The 22,545-nt window shown below is 31.6% G+C and overlaps 1 protein-coding gene across 1 annotated transcript; it reads left to right on the top strand.

The window, feature by feature from the left end:
- The first annotated feature begins 4,004 nt into the window (after positions 1 to 4,004).
- Positions 4,005 to 21,691, top strand: LOC148554775 (uncharacterized). The gene is made up of 7 exons (XM_088490490.1): positions 4,005 to 4,041; positions 4,515 to 4,666; positions 10,203 to 10,389; positions 15,031 to 15,104; positions 16,503 to 16,688; positions 21,204 to 21,291; positions 21,393 to 21,691. Exons 1-7 carry the CDS (start codon positions 4,005 to 4,007, stop codon positions 21,689 to 21,691), a joined length of 1,023 nt encoding a protein of 340 aa, XP_088346616.1.
- Positions 21,692 to 22,545: the final 854 nt, after the last annotated feature.

Genomic DNA, 22,545 nt, shown 5'->3' with positions numbered 1-22,545 from the left:
TGCTATGAAATATCAAGTAGATAACCTAAATAGCATGAAAGAAAAATGACCCAGAGTATGCAATGAAGCACAGTCAGTCCATCCTTCAGGCTCACGAGGACGAACTGCTCTGATACCACTAAATGTAACACCCTAATTAGCCTAAGCTTTACCTCGCGTCATAAGGAAAAGGTTAATCAGAGATTACGACAATTCTAAGCTCATACATAATACATACATAGAAAGAATAGTATAATCTAGAAGCCCGATGAAGGATATAGCTCAAAAATCGGATTTCAAAAGCGCAAAACGTACTAGCGAAGCTACTAACTTAAAACACAAGAAACAGATGGGATACAACAAAAGATAAGTATATATATAATATCATAGGAAACTAGCCACGGCTCGTAGAGTTTAAGCTGGTTAGCCATATACAGATATACATAACCAGACAATAAAAATAGCCTATACAGGTTTTGTTCTCTCAATACACAAGCCTCTAGGCAAAGCAAAATACAAGTGTGAGAGACATATACAAAATAAGCTAAAAGCCTCAAAAGATATATCCGGATCCTCCACTTCTGTCACCAACCAGACAACTCACCGAGGTGGGTTGTGACCTGCATCTGAAAAATACAACAGAAATATGGTATGAGAACCGGAGGTTTTCAGTATGGTAATAGTGTCCAGTGATATAGGATATAAGACCTCGGGACGCCAAAGGCAATCCTAAGCTCCATGCCCATCACCAGATTCAAACTTAAAGCATTCTAAAACAAATAAGCATGATTATATAAACCTTAACATAAATAAACCGGGTAATCTATTTTAAGGGATTTCTACTCTAACCAAACACCGCTGTCCCACAGCCTTCACCAACCGATCCTCCATGCGATCCCATCGCCATCGCCTTCCGAACCTCCTCAATCCCAGTAGAAACATATAAGGCAAATAATTGAAATAGCAATTCGGCATGTTATACAAATAGACAAGCCATATCAAATAGGCAAAGCACACAAACAGATAGAAAATGCCTATGATGAATGCCTGTCCTACTGGCTGTGATATCACATTGTCGGTTCAATTGCCAACCTGACACATCTCCATGGAGATGTCGCCCTTCGGAATCCTCATTTGGGAACTCCCGAGATATAGTGCTTGGATCACTGTCCTGGTATCGGCGCTTGCACGCTCTATTGATCTGAAGGGATGCGAGCGGGATACTCTTGCCACCGACCTCGCATCTAAGCGCAAGCGGGACGAACCACCGCCTTTACGCTGCTGCCACTACCTCGATAGGCGGGATCCAACCGCAGCCCCTGCCGGGCGCATAGCGTCTCATATTCTCAATATCAAATGATACATCAGTGGTTTTCTGAAAATGTTTTCAATATGCCATGGATCCAACACCTCATTCCGAGTCCTCGACCCATCTCATCCACTTTCAAGCCAACATCTCCATTCTTTTTTTTTCTCATTGCCCCAAACACATCCCTAGTACACCAGAAACCTAAACCTCCATTTTCTAGTTTTTCATAATAATCATCAACTAAAATCCTTAGCTTAATTCCCTTATTCCCATACTAAAACATTTAGCCCAAAAGCCTAGAAATGGTGTTATAAAAGCTTACGACCTTGTTGGAAAGGTGAAATAGTTGAAAACAAAATTTAATTTGTGAAACAGGGCGTGTGCGTCCACACAGGGGTGTGCGTGTGCACGCCCAGGAAGATTTTTAAAGTGTGCGTACGCACAGGGCTGTGCGTACACACAGGTACTAAAACTTGTAAGGTCTGTTCACTCGCACAGGATGTGCTAGCTCCCCCAACAGACGACCCTTCCCGACTTGTGTGTGCGCACGGGGCTGTGCGTACGCACAGGTCGTAATTCTTCATTGATATGGGCGCGCACAAGCTGTGCTAACGTTGCAAGCAGAGAGTCCTTTCCTTCCTGTGCGTGCGCACAGGTCTATGCGTCCACACAGAAGAAGATTTTCACAGGGTTGTGCGTTCGCACGAGGCTGTGCGTGCGCACATATCAGAACTCCTGAAATTCTGCCACTTTGTAGAATTTTAGATTTTTAACACCAACTTTGAATGATCATAACTTCCTCTACAAAATTCCAAATTTTTCAAACTATATATCAATTTAAAGGGTTTTCAAAGATCTTTAATTCCAAATAAATCTCATCAAATTTTGAAAACTGAGGCAAAAGTTATGATCAAATAAATTTTACCAAAAATTTATTTTTACCAAAAGTTCCCAAATGACCAATTTTTTTCAACTTTCATATCTCAAACCAACCAAAACAATACCAAACCATTCCAAAGTCCCTTTTTCATCAAAATTTACCTTTTGGATCATATCACACCAATCATACCACAATTTATTTCACATTTCATTATTTCCAACCTCAATTATCACATATACAACATATCCACTAATCATTATTATCTCACTACCAATTCTCATCATCAACTCAACCATGCTTCCTATTCATAATTAACAATAATCATTCATCTAAATCTATTATATTTCAAATTCATCATTGAATCACAACAACACATCAACTCATTATACCTCATCAACACAAACAATCATCAACAACATACAATTTCCAAACCTATCCTATAGGTCACTAGTCTAAGTGTCCATGGATATTATATACTACATAGAGGAAACTAAAACCATACCTTGGCCAATCTCCTATATGTCCAAAACTCAAAATTGAGCACCAAATGAGCTTTCAACCAAAATCCAACCACCAATGCAACTCCAACAAGCACCAACAAGCTCCAAACTCACAATAATCAAGCTATATACATATAAATCACCACAAATCAACCTAGGGTTCTATTTAAACATAAAATCACAAGGTTTTAGTGACTCTTACCTTTTCCAACAGATTTGATAGCAACAATCCAATGCTAAGCAAGGATTAGAGTAAACCTAAACATCCAAAATCACAAAAACTCATTTAACCCAAAGCCCTAATTACCCGAAATTTTGGAGAGAAGAACTGAGAGGATTTTTTGGTTATCTTACTACTTTCTTGGGTGGGTTTTGTAAAGCTTATCACAAGAAACGCGTAGCCGCAAATGGTGCGGCGATCGGAGCTCTATAGCTCAGGATATCGCGAAAAGAAGATTGAAGTGAATAGTGTTTTCTTCTTCCTCTTCTCCCCTTTCTTTTCCAGAGTGTGTGTGTGTGTGTGTGTGTGTTTAATGGTGTTGTGGCTGCATGGGTTCATTAAATGAACCCTTATATATGTTGGGCTTGGGCCCAACTTGGGCCCGGTCTAACCCGTTAGCATTTTTAGCCCGTTTGGCCCAACTTCGGGCCAAACCTTTAAAATTAACACCTGGTTTTCAATTTCTAATATTTTTCTAAGGTTTTTGACGGTTTTTACTTTTTCTCGTGCGGTACCAGGCAGACTTGAACTGGTTCAACTGATTCAATTATCGGTTCATAGTTTTTTACGCTTTTTCGCAGAAAGCATATTTTCTGACTCAGAAAGACCCACTGAGTCCAAAAATCATACTTAAATCCTCAAATTCTCATTCTAACTTTTCGGAATCTAATTTGACTAATTAATCACTTAATTAACCGGTTGATTAGTTGCAGTTCTTACACAGTGTCTATTTTATATATCCATGTTCATTGTTAATTGCTAACATAAAAAAAATTATGAATACACACGTATATAGATACATAAAATATATGTATTTAGTGTTTCTATAGAAAATTAAAACACACAAGAATTAATATTAACACTAATTTTTATAATAATTTTATTTTTATTTTCTTCTCTCTTAGTAACCTAATTTCTCTCTGTAATCTTTTTTTCTTTAGTCTTACTAACTCTACTTTTTTTTTCCGTACTTGTTCTCTTCTTCATCTTTGTTCGTCTATACAAACATATTACTCCTTCACTATTTTTTATATGGCAATAACTTAAGACTCTCTTACTTCTTCTTTTTCATTTTTTATTGTGCCTCCAAGTCTTTTTCCTTCCTACTAAAATACGATGTCTTCCGTCTTTTCTGACGGCAGTGCATCATTTGGTATCTGAAATAAACATTATTTTAGTCCCTAAAATTTAAGATTAAAATCGAAATCATTCTTAATATTTTTTTGCGTTCAAAATGATTTTAAAGTTATATTTAGTATTAAAAAATCATTATTTTAAATACTAAATTTTGAATGACAAAAACACCATTTTGACTCGGACACTCTTGTTCGCCATCAAACTACACCATACCCTTTTCTTCTCCTTACTTGTCTCTTCAGCTTTGTGCTCCTTCTCCTCGCAAAGGCGAGAGATTTGGCTTCCGAGGACAAAGCATTCTCAGAGTCTCTTTGGGAAGTGAAAGGTGGCAAGTGGGTAAAGCTAATGCCTAATAATTTCAACGATTCTACAAGTGTAACCAGCGATTACTTGGAGTATTCTCTATGAAGAGTAGTTCAGGGTGTTGCAAGCCAGGTTAGTGGAGTGCTGGAAACTCACTCATTGCTTTATGCTGTTGGGTTAAAAAAGGTGTGATTCCCACTGCTGCTGCCATTAATTGGGTTCTCAAGGATGGAATTGGGTACCTCAGTCAGATTATATTGTCGAATTTCGGCGGCCATTTCGATGTTAATCCAAAAGACTGGAGGTTGTTTGCTGATCTACTTGAGAATGCGCAGTTGGTTTGAAGATGTGTACTCTTGCTTTCCAATAGTTCTTTGTGCTGATTATGGCATTAAAATTATTGATGAAGGTGTGGATGGAGCCTTTGTAGATGTAGCTTATGCACTTTATTATTTGGTTTTTGTTATTCAATTGATTTGTTTTATATATCTTTAAAAATATACAATTTTTTTTTCATGTTTGTTATATGGTCTTGTATATTATTTGATTTATTATTTCTTTTTTATTTTTAGTCTTCATATGATTGAATGCTAAAAATTGATGTGCAGTGTTAAACAAAGAGAAATTTCTGGCTTATTCGACCATTGATCCTATGGATTTGAATTCCTTTTCTAATGATGATGAGAAGATGTTGGTGTTTATAGTGGAAGAGAAGGCCATAATGTTGGCGAGTGTGGTTGGGTATACAGTGGGGGTGACAAAATAGGAAATAGAAATGCAGCATTGATGGTGATGATAATAGTGTTCAGAGTTCTTTAAAGATGAGATTCATGAAGGATAAATCTGTCTAAAAGAATGATTTTAATATTAAATAGAGTAAATAGTCAAATTGGTCTATGAAAGATTATGCGATTTTCATTTAGGTGCCTCAGAATATTTTTTAAATCAAATTCGTCGTTGAAAGATTTTTAGTTAATCACTTTAGTCATTCCATCACTTTTCTTGCTAACGTGGTTAACAGTAGCTGACCTGGCATGTTAGCACATAAAACGACCTTGTTTTTAGGGTGAGGATCTGAGACTTTAAATGACGTCATTTAAAGAAATAAAACAATGCTTGGTTCAGTTGTACACATCACAAACTTACTTCACTTCACTCTCAGCCAAACCATTGTCTCTGTTTCTCTCTACCTTGACGTTTCACCTTCGCAAAAAGAAGATGAAGAACCTTTGATCCTCATCATTTGTTGTAGTTTGTTGGGTATATTTGCAAGTTTACCAGTGAGATCTAGATCCGGCTTGGCACACAGTGACGACGCGAACAACCGCACATAAAGCTTTGGTGATTGGGGTCAAATTCCTAGTCAAGCTCGTCGGCCTCGTAATCGTCAAGCAAGGCCATGTTCCTGTTAGACTTCTCACATAGAAGGACATGCATCATCTGAATAAGAAGCTTCTTTCTCTGCTTCTGTGTGTTGGTGGTTGTTGATTTCTTGGGTCAAAAGTGTATATTAAATTTGACATATTTTTGTTTCGGTTAGTTCACCATTTTATTCGTGCAATGTATTAGTTTTTATTTTGGTTAGAGGTTTTGATTTCGAAGGCAAGTATTAAATTTGGCATATTTTCAATTGTTTTGAGTTTAATAGAAAAATTTTGAGATAAGATTGGTAATATTTGTAATGGGTTGCTAAAGTTATGGGATCCAGGTCTCTTGTATCCATTGAAATTATAGTTAGAAGACACTGTAAATTGTTGGTTTATCCCTCTTTTGCTTCCCCGAAACTTACTTTTGAGATTTGGAAAACAATTTCTTGGGGCTTTGGAAATTATTGTCAACTTTTTCATGAGTGACTATTCATTTTCCATTATGGGATGAATTTTTCCATAATATATGTTTGTTTGTTGATTTTTGAGTAGCTGCATTGTTGTCTCCATCACAAAATGCAGAGAATTTTAGGGTTTTGGGGACTAATTTGATCTAATTTTAAAAGTTTTAATTGGGATTGTTAAATGAAATAGACAAGTGTTGCTTAGATGGTATTTAACGGGCCACATTAGTTTTTTTTAACTGTGTTAGTTAAAAAATAAACAAATTGTTGAGTTAAGAAATTAACTAACTTAATTAATGATGACAAATATTATTTTATTGGGTTAAATACCCAATTAGTCTTGATTGTATTTGATTAGTATTGCATGCCACAATTAGTAAACATAGCGACAGCCCAAAATGGAACAAAGAAACTGAATCTGCTCTTGTAGGCAACATTTACAAACAAAGCCCAAATAAAAAATGACAAAGGAATCTCATGGGCTGAAAGGTAAGTGAACAAAATCCAAGCCCAAGTACTTCACTCAAGCTGATGCCTTCCAAGTTCTTCACATCTGCTTCGGTCAGAGAAAAGAAAGAGAGAGCTCCGTTCTTCATTCATTCACCATAGAAGAAAGAAAGAGAAAGCTTAATCCAAAAGGCAAAGGTCTAATCACCCAAATCAACTATTTCAAGCTAAGTCAAAAGTTAAAGGTGATTTATTTCCATTTGCATGCAATTTACTTTTTTCACTCCTTCTCCAACTCTCTGCTATTCCAATTTGGGATAAATGGAGAAAGTGATTTTTGATAATCACTGCTGTAAATCAATAGCCAAAATTGTTTCTTGGAGACAAAGCTCTAGCTCAAGGGTTCAGAACTGGGTTTACCATTGACCAACTTTTATCTTTGCTGTTCTGAGGCATTCGGTCAAGCAAAAAGGATCTGTTCCAAAATTTCTAATTTAGGAATTAATAGAAGATAGTGAAAGGCGAAGTTGGTAGCACACAGTTCGAGGAGTTGACTCTGAGGAGAGCAGCTCAGTAACTTGGAAAGAGATACAAAAGAAAGATTTTCAATTTTTGAAGACAAGGAGAAAGAACCAGAGTCTGAGTTTCATTGAGAGCTTCCTGAGAAGGTTCAACGTTTTGGACAGTGCTATCTAAAGAAAGAAGCATTCCGCCAAGATGAAGAATTTGATTAGTGTTTGCACAACCCGGTTCAACTCGTAGCAACAGAGGCTGTTGAAGCATCAATCTCCTTCATATTTTACAGTTTGTAATTTTATTTTCAATGTATATTTTTCTGTAATTTCTTGAGTGAAAAAAGGCTGAATGTGAGAAATAAAAAAAAGCCTATGAGTGATAAAAGGTTGAGTGAAACACTTTGAGAGAAAAGTCTAGAGTGATTTCAGATTTCTTTTGGTCGTTTCAAATGTCTTGTGTCTTGCACCAGTGAGATACCCCTTTCTAAGTTGGGTTAGCACTTAGAGTAGAAAGTTAGGTATTAGCATAATCAAGTCAAGTTAGGATAGAACTTGAGAGGGAAAGGATTGTGTCAATCCTATGAAATTGGTGTATGTAATACTTTAACTATAGTGGAAATTTCACCACTATTATGGTAGAGATTGGATGTAGGTTGCATTGCATAAAGCAACTGAATCAGGATACATGCTGATATCATTCATCTTCTCTTTTTTTTATGTTCTGTTTTCTAATATTTATGAGACAAAACGAAATTGTCTCATAAAGTTTTCGCTGCACAATTCAAATAGAATCTAAGTGAAAGCTTATAAGTAAAGGCTTATTTCATTAATGTAAAAAAAAAATAATAGATTCAACCCCTCATTCTCTAAACCTTCTACAACCTTCCCAAATGACTAACGTAATTAACTAAAAAAATTTAGAAATAAATTTAATTAAAAAAATTTTAAAAAACCAAAATAAAGATTGCATAATTTTTTAGAGATTAATTTAATTATTTACTCATATTAAATATAAGATTAGAGACATTTTTAATAAAAAAAAAAAATTTAAGAACGATTTCGATTTTAACTTTAAATCTTAAGAATCTAAACCGTTCTTATCCCTTTGCATATTTATTGTGCTTCATAGTGATTTTCACCAATATGAAAGGCATTATCTTAAAAGCAATCTATCGAGCTTTTTGTAAAATAAAAAGTTTGGGCATTTTGCAAAGAGTGAATGCACATGAGCAAATTCTTAGTGCATATATAGTACCAATAATAAAATATCTAAACAATTTATCCAAAATATAAATTATCACCTAGCATTTTTTCAATTCACTTCTAAGTGTTGGAATTAAAAAAATTATAATTCACCCTTAATAATTTAAATTAAAATGTAATTCGCTTTGGAAAATTCTTTTTTTTAAAATCGCCAACATTTTTCTCATTATTTTTGGCATTTTTAAATTTTTTATGCATATACAAATTATTCATCTCTTTTAAGAGAGTTCATTTAGGTAGTATCTGCTTTATATATTTATGTTTATTATTTAGTTACTAAGATAAAAATAAAATAAAATTACAGACTCACTGAGACATAAATATACACAAAATATATGTATACAATATCTCTCTAAAAAGTTAAAACACAAAAGAGTTTATAACAATTTTTATAACAATATTGTTCTTATTTTCTTATCCTTCTTAATGGTAACCTAATTTCTCTCCCTAATCTTTCCCTCTTTAATTTGGTCTTATTAACTCTACTCCTTCCTCGTGCTTGTTCTCTTCCTCATCTTTCTTCACCGTTGCAAGCATACGATTTCTTCGTCCACCACTTTCTGTGTTAGTGACAATTTTTGAAATCCTCCTTCCTGTTCATCCTCAAATATTAATGCGTCATTTGCATATTTATTGTGCTTCATAGTGATTTTGGCCAATATGAAAGACATTTTCTTAAAAGCAATCGACTGGGAGCTTTTCGTAAAATAAAAAGTTTAGTGGGCATTTTGCAAAAAGTGAATGCGCATGAGCGAATTCTTAATGCACATACAGTACAACTAATAAAATATCTAAGCAATTTATCCAAACTATGATTTATCACCCAACAATTTTTTAATTCACTTTTGAGTATTGAAATTATAAAAAAAAAAAAAAAGAATTCACCCCAAATAATTTATTTTTTTAAAAGTAAAAAATAAATTAAAGTGTGATTCACTTTGGCAATTCACTTTTTTAAAAATAAGAAAAGAAAAATCAAATTCACTTGTTTTGCAAATAACTAATATTTTACTCATTTTTCTGTATTTTCACATCTTTTCATACATATACAAATTATTCAACTAATTTTTATGACAATTTTGTTTTTATTTTCTTATTTCTCTTAATTTTAATCTAATTTATCCTCTATTCTTCCCCTCTTTGGTCTTACTAACTCCACTCTTTCCCTCATCTTTTTTCACCTTTGCAAGTATATCACTCCTTCCACCATTTTCTGTGTCGGTGACACAACTTAAAGTCCTCTTACTCTTTCCTTTCTATCTTTTATTGCGTCGCTAGCTCCTTCACTTCCCTACTCAAATATGATGACTTTCATCTTCTCTAAGACCCTGACACCTTTTTGACATAATATATATTAAGATGTGACGATATGAATAGAGAATTAGTTGGTAAAGTTTTGAATTTTTAAAAATAACTTATTAAACCTAATTTTTTAAAAGACAGTTTTTCAAAACTTGTAGCAACTATATACAATAATAAAATAAAATAAAAATAACTTTTTAAAAAGCACGCCATAGAAATTATTTTTAATAAAATTACTTTCAGTATTTAAATTGACTTTAATAAAATATAAATATAATAAAGAGTAAGAATAAATATAAATATAAATATTTAGGTAAATTCTACTCTACCCTTCGTATAATAACATGTAAATTACCTTCTATGACATGTCATTCTTTAATTGGTTGTTATGTTAACTATGATTAAATTATTTTGAAATTAAATTATAACCCAAATGGATAATTGTATAATTTACTAAAATACTAAAAACTGAATCTTTGCTTCTTCCCCAAATTATGAACCCTAATTTTTCTGTAGCTCCTCTTCCATTCCGTCGCCGTCGTCGTGCCACTCGAGTATAACCGCCTCACTGAGTGTCCCGTTCTCTCCGTTTGTCGTACCATCACTGACCTCCAAAGCATCGTCGTTGCTGTCGTCACAAGCAGCGCCGCCGCTGTGCACATATTTGATACAGTGCTTTCATCCATCCGCTGTTCATTCTCTGGTATAAAAAAAGAGAGGAAAGGAAGAAAAGAAAGCGAGGCAGATGTTCACTAATTTTTGTCACATATATCGAAGTTAGAACTGATTGTAATTGCCCCCAATATTGATCATTCATAAGAAACATAAGTACAATTTCAATTAAATTTCTCAGTTTATTTTCTCATTTTTCACGAGAAAGGCTGGTTGGGCTGCCCCTTGTCTTAAAGATGCAAACATATAAATTTAGGATTTATTTTTTTTATAAAATATAAAAATATATAAATTTATTTTTTAATATTTACAAAAATTATCTAATCATTCATCTTAAAAAAATATTTAATTATAAAATGGTCCTACTTTAATTAAGATGTTAACTCTTGTTGGGTTAAATTAACTTAAACTAGTCACCAAAAAAAAAATTAACTTAAACTAAAACTAAACATCCAATTAACATGTGCCATGTCATAGAGGGTAATTTAAATGTTAATTTAGAGGGGGTTGGGTAGAACTCACCAAATATTTATTAATATATAAATTTATATTAATTTTTAATTTTAAAAAGTATCTTTATAAATGCTTTTAAAAATACATGCAAATAAATAATCTTATTGAGTTATCTTTAAATTTTTTTACCACATTTGTTAATGAATATAGGGGCTATTGGCGTGGGGGGTCATATTTGCTATATAAGCTAACTTCAATTTTTCAAATTGTAGTATAAAATAATGGCATAAATCTATGATGTACGGACACTAGACACGATAGACACGATATGATATATGATATAGGACATATTGACACACGAATTTTAAAATTTTATAAGATATAAGAACATCTATATATATAATTTTTTAGAAAAATAATAATAATATTTTAATATTTTATTAATATTAAAAAATAAATTAATTTTTTAATTATTTTTAATATTTTATTTTAATTATATAAAATATTTAAAATATTTTTTATTTTAATAAATAATAATATATACTATTTTTAAATTTATTGCAATACATAATATAAGAATATAATTGGATACGACAAACACGTGTTGGACGAGTATCTTATCCAAAATGGGTCCCACACAATAAATGTTGACAAGTCAGTGTCCGTACTTCATAGTCATAAACTAATGATTATTGTGGCGATAACTTATTAAGGCATTGTAATCCCTGCTGCGTGCTGCCATCATATTATAGGCATTAGAAAAGAATTATAGCTATAAATATTTCCAACAAATAAAAGGATATAAATTCTAACTATCTGTTGCGTGTTCTTTTAATAAAATACATAGCATAATAAGCTAAGAGAAAAAAAAAACTATTTTATGGTTGTGAGTTTTGTCAAATTGAGAATGCTACTTCACTAGCTACAACAAGAAATCACAATTATAGAAAGATGAGAACAAATGACTACATTCACTACCATTTTCAGCCTTCCAAGTTCAAACGTAACGTATGGTAATATAATTCTAACACAAACTAAGTTATTTATAACCGAAATTCAACTTTTCCTACCAAAATCAAATGTATATGTGAAACTCACGTACATGCCATTGATAGTTAGAGAAAGATGAATCCAAAGAGGAATATTTTCTTCATCTTCAAAGGTAGGTTCTATAATTTGATACGTTGAAAACTACTTTGCGTGTTTTCGAATGCAGATGTATGACGTCATGTATAACGTTTGCAATGCAACCTAAATTTTAATTTCTCAATTTAATTCTTAATAATACCATTTACTACATACTTCGTTCAATAATGGAGTGAGTAGAAGATCATCATTATCTTGTTGGCAAGAAAAATATTAATATTTTAGTTTGGTTTTCCATTTCATAATTAATTAATTATTATAAGTAGAATGAATCTTATTAAGCTAGGCCAGAATGCATAAAGTTACTCTCGAAAGAGAGATTATTTGCATGTTGGCTTCATCTTTATTAAATTAATATTTTAAATTTTTAAGTTTCAATTCATTGAATTCGATTTGGTTTTAATTAAACAACTTTCTCGTGTGTGTGCACGCGCATATAATTAATAACAATTTCGCTATGTTATCAATAATATTTCTGTCAATTTCTGCCAACTTTTATTTACGATTGTATTTAATGGATCTATAAAAATATCTTTGTGGATGTGTCTAATAAAATATCATTTTTATAATAATATCTAATAAAAATGTCTTTATAAATGTATTTCTTAAATGTGCCTCTTTATATATGTGTTTAAATAATAATAATTAATTATTATTGACAATAAATTAACAAATAGTATATTAATATTCTATACTTTTTCAATTAATAAATTATTTAGTATAGATATGATGATTATGAAGAAATATACTTTAGAACTATCATAAAATCAATCATTACAAAAGTATATTAAGCTAATAAAAAAATTAATATTAATATAATAGTCATATTTTTAATATTTTTTTATTTATCTTGTGTTATTTTTTTAATTTTTAAATTTATTAAAAATTAAATTCTAAATTTTTCGAATATAGATCTTGAAACCCAATAACGTCCTTGTTTAAAATGTGTACAGTAACCTCGAATAATCCCAAACCCTGGCACTGCTTCGTCTCATGCAGTAACTACCTGTGGTTGCTTGTTGTGTTTGCAGACATAATTGGTACCAGCATTTTGGCTGCAACTTGTGTATTTGTCTGAAAAATGGATCTTGATGGCAAGAGATTTGGGATGGTAATTTTTGGAATCAGGATAAACTCTGATACTATATTACAAAACATCTCATTCTATAAATTAAGTGGATAAAAAAAGATAATATTAATAGTTATATCTCTAATAAAAATGAATGAGATAGAACTGTAAATTAAAAAGATGTGATGACTAGAAAACATAAAACTAAAAAGGTGTGTTATATATCCACTATAATTTATTATTTTTGGCCGATAATTAATTAATAAATTTATTAATGTAAAAAAAAATTTGTCTATTTGTATCAAAAGAATAGTGCTAATATAAATACAATGCATACTAAAAATGTTAATAACCAGTATAAATAAAAAAATAATAATTTTAAATTATCTTATTTATTTAATATTTATAGTTTTATGTATATAATATTTAAAATTATATACTTATTACATTTAATATTATACATTTATTTTAGACTAAATTAAAATTATTTTTATTATTTTTCAAATATTTTTAAAATAAAAATAGCTGACACCGAAATTTTCTCGATCACATGTATATATGCATGGTTACACTACTTGCCAATGCAATTGAATTGACCATATAGTGAGTGGTGGAGTTGGACAAAAGACCACACGCTGAAGTAGTAGCACTATACAAATATTTAGGCACGTGATAAACATTGTATGTATGCGAGTCAAGTAATTCAGCTTTAGAAGACCTTATCCTAAGATAGATGGATCATCACTTTTTGTCTATTCATCATGAGCGTGCGTGAGTGTGGCCGGAGAATTAATATGGTTGCATGTTTCATTTAGTAGTGCCGACCAAAATAGCTGCATGCATGTGCACTACTACTACCTATCTATTACATACTCTCTAGCTAGCTAGCTAAGTTATTCCGTCCCTTTTCATCTTCTTATCTTCATCAAGTGAATGATCATGCTCCTCATCCACGTATATGCAACTTAATTAACACTCTCTAAATTAAAACTAATTAGCTTAATTAATTTTAACTCATCGTTTCTAAAATGGTCAACTAGTTTTTCCGAGGCATGCACAAGAACACTTGATAAATGGTTTATAGAATACTCGGGTAGCTAATCTTGTAATAATAAATGAAGATTTACGTTGCTAGTAAGAATAATGCATGACCTAGAATTATTGGTTCATGCATGCCACGTGCTGAAAATATTAGGTTAAATTAAAGGCTAATTTTATAGTGTTTATTATTTAGTATTTAACTTTTTTTTAAACTTGTTTTTTATAACAAATTTTAAATATTTAAAAATGATTTATTTTATATTTTTAAATTAAATATTAATTTTTAATTATTTTATAAATTATATACCATCTTTCAAACACCATAACAATCGCCTAATTAAAACAAAAGACAAAGTAAATCAAAACGAATATATCTAGACACCTATACCTATTTACTTTTGAAAATTGTTGGGACTTGGGAATGAATCTTAGCTATTTGCTCATAAAGCAACTCAAAAACAAATATATATATATATATATATCATGGCAATACAAAATATTTTGCACCTTCTTTTTATTGTTTATTACAGATATAATTTAAAAATTTTGAAGTACCATGGGCTACTACTCGCTCGCTGTTGGCGATTTTTGCTGTATATATTGACAACGAAATATCAGAAGATAAATATTTTTTATTAAAAAAATTATAAGATAATTAAAATTTACAATAATATTCTGCATTCAAGTAATTTTTCTAACCAAGTTCAACCATGTATATTATTTTCTCTCATGTGTCGCGCCACCTTTTCTTTTATGCTTTTATAATAGGTTTTTAACGTAAATCTCTTCAAGGTAAAGCTTCCTTTTTAACATAAAACTTTTTCGTTCTTCTCTGATTTTTCTTCAGTTTTTGTTTGTTTTCGTTGTGTTTCTCTTCTAATTTCTTTTTTTTCTCTTTAGATTTCGATCTATATTTAAATAGCATATTATTCTTCTGAATTGAATAACATATTATCAAAATAATAAATGATTCAAGTTCAAATCAGTTGAACGAGAACGATTTGAATTATTCTTTCGAATTGAATCAAGTGGACAAAGTTTGGATCACCCTTCATTTTATCTAGTTTCATTCATCAACACTTTTGAATTGAATGGAATGGAATGCAATTGAATAAAGTAATAAAATCAATGTTCAATTTTCGGTTCATTTGGTATTATACAATGATTTTGTTTTGATAATATTTTCGGTTCATTCTAGAATGTAGGAGTTTCTGAATTTGAATTCATATAATGGACACTTTTCAGTTCATTTGTTTTTACACAATGGTCTTGTTATGGTATTATTTTGGTTCATTCTTCAACAATTTTGAATTGAATGGAATGGAATGCAATTGAATAAAGTGATAATGAATAATTTCGTCCTTCTTTGCTAAAATCAGTGTTGTTTATAAATTTGAATTTATAGAAGGCATATGTTTCGATTCATTGGTTATTACACAATGGTCTTGTTATGACAATATTTCAGTTCATTTTATAGTCCCCATTAAAATTTTATAGAATTACATGTAGTATATGGGATAAAAATTTATTTACCCCCGCTCAATAAATAAATTTGATCCCACTATAATTTTTTTCAATCTATCTCTGTTTTCATAATTTATACAGAAAAGATCCCACTATTTTATAATAATATCATATTGATTATAAAAATAATTAAATAATAATAAAAAAATAATTAAAAATTAAGTCAGTAATTTAAATTTAAGTACTAAAAGTATAATTTTTGTATGCTCTCTAAAATTTTAATTTTCTTCCTTTGTTGTTCTTTTTTGACTCTCTGTCTCCTAATAAGACTCATTAACTTCATTCTTTAATTTTTTTATTCAATTAAAGATTTATTTTTATCTTTTTATATTTTTAATTCATTCAATTATTTTAAATTTTATTTTTTAATTATATTATTATATATTTTTTTATTACATGGTTAAATATTATTGAATAATAAGATCTATTAGTAATTTAAATTTTGAAATATAGTAATATTAACTAACAACAAAGAATAGTTAAAATGAAAAGTAACATCCAAATATATGGATATCTATTGATGTTTCTTCTTTTGAAGTTAGTTCTAGTTTTTTTTAGTAATAACGACATCAATTAAAAAAAATTTAATTATGAATATTATAAAGAGTCAATTTCGTAATTTTATAAGACATGAATTTCAAATATTTATTTAGTAATATATATAAAAAAAGAAATATTTAATTGTATTAACAATGAAAGAATTATTCAACCTTTTCAAAATATCAAATTTAAAATAATAAAATTCTAAATTATATGTTATTATTTAAATTACTATATAGGTATTTTAATTTATTAGTTAAATAGTTAGAAGATTAATTATATTTTATAATAATAAAATATAATTATAAAATTATTATCATCTTATACATATTTTGCTCCCATTAATAAAATTTTCTGGATCCGTCACTAAGTTCAGGTGTGTTGTCGATGAACAATTTGTCTTAAAAGTTTGGATGACTTTCAAGACACTCGAAGAAACTAGAAAGTTCTACAAAAATTATTCCAAACTTGTTAGTTTTTCTACGAAAATAAGGAACACCACTCAGAAGGAAGATGAAATTAACAATCAACTAATTACATGTAGTAGAGAGGGAAAATGAAAATCCAAGATATAAACTCCGAAAAATTTATAAATAATTAACCAATAAATTAATTATTATTTAAAGAAATTAAGATATTAAATTTGATAATTTAGAAGAGTAAAAATAATTAAAATACAAAATTTGACACTAATTTTAAAAATTTTGGCCCAAAATTGGACCAACGGGCCAAATTGAGCAAACCAGGCTCAAGTGGGCCCAAGCCCACACACTTACCCATGTATATAAGCTTCATTCAGCTCCCTCTCCCCCTTCCATTAAGTGAAACACGCTGCATATTGAGGAGAGGAACTAAAACCCTAAATCCGCTTCCACTTCAATCTTCCATCGACCATAACTTTCAATTTGAAACTCCGATTGACGAGTCATTTGCGACCACGTGTTTGTCTCAGAGTCTTCTTCATTTCTATCTAAATAAAGTGGTAAGAAATTTTGTAAATTATGTCCAGTTTATTTCCCCTTTCTAAATTCGCGTTTTAGTATGAATCTTGAGTGATTTTGATGATTTTAGTGGTTTAGGTACAATCTAACACTAGATAATTATTGAGTTTTGCCCCAATCATCAATGGGTAAGATAAGAAAACTATAAACCATTGTGGTTTGTCCAATTTGGTGTGTCCTAGTACGAATTTGAGTAAACTATATGAACTAGCTTGAGTTTATGTTGAATTGGAGTTGAATTAGTAAATTGGAGCTATTGGGATAAACCTTTGGTGGCTGGAATCATTGGATTTGATTTGGAGTCTTTGAAGCTTGAAGTTTGACGTTTTGAGCTTAGAGAGAAATCGGCCAAGGTATGGTTTTAGTTTTTCGTAGTTAATGTTTATTGTCACGTGAAAACTTAAGTTAGAAGACTTTAAGATAGGATGAACCGAATGAATTTGTTGATTAAATTGGGTATGTGGTATATGAATTGTGAATGAAGGATGAAGGAGTTGTATGTGTTTTGGGTATGATTGTGATGAGTATAAAATGATGATGATTGTTGGTGTTGTTTGATTTTGAGTAGTAGATTTTGGAGTGCAAAGTGTGGAATGAATTGGTTGAGAAGTGTTGTTCATATTGAATGGTGTAGTAAATAGAAGAGTGTGTAAAAATAAAATTATATGTGTATGTATGTAGTGAGTATGATGTTGAATTTAATGGTGAAATGGTTGGAGATGAGGTATTTATTGTATGTATGTATGTATGTGATAAAAATGATGTTGAATTAGTGGTGGAGCTTTTGTATTTTGAGTGATTAAGTGATTGATAAGATGGGGTTTAGTGTTTGGAAGTCATGGGAATAATTGAGATGGTTTTTGCTAAGATATGGTTGGTTTTTAATTTGAAAATTTTGGAAAAATTTGAGGTTTTGAGTTTTGTAAAGACATGATTTTTAACCAACTTCGTCAGTCCATAACTTGAGTTTCGGACTTTGGATTTGAATGGATTTTTACCAAAATAAAGATAATTTCAAGGCTTTAAAATGATTTAAAGTTTGTGGAAATCGGAGTTTTGTAGAGGAAATTATGGACGTCAGAAGTTGGGTATAGAAAACTGAATTTTTCTTAAGTTGCAGAAAACCAGGATTTCTGGTGTGTGTGCACACGGACCAGAGAGTGAGTTTTAGCTCGTGCGTACGCACGAGGGGTGTGTGTATGCACACCCTGAGAATTTTGTGAATTGTGCGTACGCACACTATGATGCATACGCACAGGATGGGAAGTTCTTCTGGTGCATGCGTATGCACAGCAATGATGCGTATGCACAAGCCTTGTTTTTCACACAAAATTCTATTTTTTTTCCTATTTGACCTTCCCAGCAAGCCTGTAAACCTCCGACTGTTTTAATGAAAATTCACTATTTTTGAACTATCAATTATTCTTTTAAGTTTTCCAAACTTTTGAAAACTCCGTTAAGGTTCAAAAGCGAGGTTTTAGATTATGTAATAAGGGTAGGTATGTTGACAAAGATAAAATGGGTATCAAAGGAGATTTAAAGAGTGAATGAGTGACTTGATGAGATATGTGATGGTGATGACGAGAATTACGTGTTTGAGTGATAAATGTTGAGAGGTGGTGTTATGATGAGAAGAATGTGAATGATTATATAATGATTGAAAGTGATGATGAGGATAACGATTATGATTGACAAGTGTGACGGGCACTATATTCCAAGAGGGTACTGGGCATTATATCCTTGATAGGTAGTGAATGTGACTATGATGAGGTGGATTGAAGAATGATTATGTTAAGTTACGTTTTTTCTTGTGGTACTGGTTGTGTATGATCTGTTCTATTTATGTTGCATCGTATTTCTCTCTGTTTGTAAAGTGTGTCGAGCACTATATCCCATGAGCGTGTCGGACACTATATCTCAAGAGTGTGATGGGCGCTATATCCCAAGAGTGTGGGAGCACTTTACCCTGGGAAGTGTGTCCGGCACTATATCCCATGAGTGTGTCGGACACTATATCCCAAGAGCGTGACGGGCACTATATCCCAAGAATGTGGGAACACTTTATCCCTAAAAATGCGACGGGCACTATATCCCATGAGTGTGACGGACACTATATCCCAAGAGTGTGGAGGCATGTCAGAGAGACGATATCCAAGTTAGCTATCGGGTGTGTCGGGTTCTGGCAAAATAACCGATACGTGAGCTCACGACCAGTAAGGCAGGCATACATCATATGCATTTGTCTGTATTATTTGAGTGTGTATTACTTGGGTTTGCCTAGTTGATTATCTATGCTTATCTGCTATATATTCTACCTGATGTAACTGCATTCTATCTGTGTTTTTTCTTGTCTATATTGTATGTGTTTACAACTGAGAGATCCCTTGTTTGGTAGAGGAGTGACGAGGATTGTTCTACCGGTAATTCAGAGGGTTATAGGGGATAGAAAGTGAAATGTTGGGTTGACAGGAAGGGAATAGTTAGATTAGAATTTGGATCCCTGAATAGATTACCAAAAACTTATGGTTTAGTATAATCTTTAAGTTTAAATCTGAGTATCGGAGTTCTAGGAATGCCTCTAACTTTTTCGGAGCCTTTTATATTAACTATGTGGGCACCTTTACCATACTGAGAACCCTCAGTTCTTATTCCATATATACATATATATATATATATTATTGTTTTCAAATACAGGACGTGAGATGCCACGTTGAGCTTGCTGGAGGTTTTTGGGACACGAAGATATACGTCTGGGATATTTGGTATTTAGAGTGTTGTATATGTATATGCATAGAACATAACTTATATATATGTATATATTCTAGCCGGCCTTTACTTTGCAGGTCGAGTCTAGATCTTGATTATGTAACTATCTTTTGGAACACTATTTATATACATTTGTCTCTTGATTTTCTGTATAAGCTTTTTGTCTTTCTGTTTCTCATGAGCGTTGTATCTTTGGTTTTGTTTTGATCGTATCCTTTTCTTTCAAGGCTCCTAGATATATTATCCTTGTTATATATATATATATATATATATATATATATATATATACGTATTTTTACTTTTAGAGGTCGTAGCACCTCGCCACCTCTGATTTACGTCTTAGGCGTAAAGCTCTGTGTGGTAGGGTGTTACACAAGATATCTCCAACTCTAAAAACAAATTCCTCAGTTGGAATAAATTGTCCAGCCAGGATTTATGTACATATATTGAAGGATGTTAGTCTTTTGATTATTTCTAAAGTTGTTCTGAATCATTCACATATTTGCTGTCTAGATCGAGCAGAGATGCTTAAACAACACAGGGAGCCAAGCATATTTGTGCATCGTACCATTGAAAATAACAAGAAAGCTGAAATCAGACCGAGTAAACCATATCAGTCATTTGTAGCAGCAGTGGGTGGTCATCGTGAACTAAGTTTTATTGAAAAATATGTGAGAAATTACATTACAAGGGAAGTACGGAATATTTTCGAATAAGATGATGTCAAAGAATTTGGGAAGTTCTTATTAAGAATGAAAGAGAAGAACCAAACTTTCTTTTTGTGAGCTTAACCTTGAAGTTGATCACTCTATCAAAAATACATTTTGGTTTGATGCAAGAAGTAGGGCTGCCTATGAGTATTTTGGAGATGTTGTTTCATTTGATACGACTTACAACACAAACAGGTATTGATTCATTATGATATAATATTCGATTCATACGTATAACCAATTTCGGTTCATAACTGTTGGTGTCCATTTGCAGGTACAATCTAGTTTTTGGTTCTTTTGTGGGTATGAATTACCATGGTCAGTCGACACTTCTCGGATGTGCTTTGATTAAAAATGAGGATATTCATTCATTCAAATGGTTAATCGAATGTTAGCTTCATTACATGGGGGGAAAGGCACCAAAAGTGATTATTATCGATCAATACGCATCGATGCAAAGGACTATTGAGAGCTGTATGCCAACAACAATTCACCGGTACGGTGGTACATTTAGCATATCATGAAGATGATCCCAAGTAAATTAAATGGCTACAAGTGACATGAAGAAATCAAACAAGAGATGAGTCATGTTGTTTGGAACTCGTTTACAAAAGATGTATTTGAGAGGAATTGGAATGATTTTCTCATGAAGTATGGTGTTGGAGGCAATAAGTGGCTTTTAGGTAATCGATGTTTCATTCGAATTAATTGATGTTGTTAATTTTTTGGTGAAAATGGGTATAAGTTTCGGTTCATTTTGTGTCTGATTTCGGTTCATTTACAGAGCTATTTGAAGATCGTCATTTATGGATTCCAGTTTATCTTGATCACCACTTTTGGTCCGGGATGAGAAGCACACAAAGGAGCAAAAGAATACATGCTTTTTTTAACAAGTTTATTACACGTAATAGCTCATTGATTCAATTTGTAAAGCAATATGATAATTTTCTAGGAAGCAGAGAGCAAAGAGAGAAAGAATTTGATGCTGCAGATTTTCATACTATCATACCGTATGCAACAAAATCATCAATAGAGGCTCAATTTCAGCATTTGTATACTAATAAGAAGTTCAGGAAAGTTTAAGCATAATTTAGAGGAAAGATGAATTACATCACAAGATCAACACAGTCAGTTCTAGGATATACGACATATGAAGTTATAGAACAGGTTTCTAACTCAACGTTCAACAAGTTTGTTGTTATATATGATGTGATATCATGCGAAATAAAATGCCAGTGCTTATTGTTTGACTCAAGGGGTATATTGTGTCGTCATTCTCTGAGTGTCTTAAGTTTTGAGCGAGTAGATAAAGTGGCACTGAAATATATATTGGAACACGGGAGTAAGAACGTAAAGAGGAGTCACACACATATCAAGAGCAGCTAAGACGAGCCTTTATTGGAGCCAAGAAGCAAGAGATTTGATGATTTGGTGTCTTGCTCACACAATATTTATAAATTTGCAACAGAATCTAAGTAGTTTACTAGAATTTTGCATTGGACTTTTGATAATGTCATGGTTGAGATGCAAGAATATCAAGCGAAAAGAAAAGTAAATGTTCTTATCTCACGAAGACGTTACATTGAATGACGTTAACGACCTTCAAAGTCTCCGACATGTTAGAACAAGAGGATGTCTCAAGAATAGACTGAGATCAAATATGAAAAAAAGGATTGCAAATGCAACAAAGAAAAAGAAAAAGCCAGCTCTAAGTGAGGTAACATTGATTTGCTTTTAATTAAGGAAAAATGCATTTATGCATTTTGCTAATATATTATATATTTCTTTTTGCAGTTGAACTTTTTAGATGGTGGATCAATGATTCAATCAAACTCCAGCCTTTATTGTGCACATGATATGAATTATCCCGGAGAGGATGGGAGAAGTTTTGGTGTTTATTAAAGTAAATTTTGCTAATATAATGTTTTTTTCTTTGA

Source organism: Arachis ipaensis, chromosome B6 (genome assembly GCF_059453495.1).
Source record: "Arachis ipaensis isolate K30076 ecotype BB chromosome B6, ASM5945349v1, whole genome shotgun sequence".
Lineage (NCBI taxonomy): Eukaryota > Viridiplantae > Streptophyta > Magnoliopsida > Fabales > Fabaceae > Arachis > Arachis ipaensis.
The sequence above is the reverse complement of the archived record's forward strand: the minus strand, read 5'-3'. Positions and strand labels throughout refer to the sequence as shown.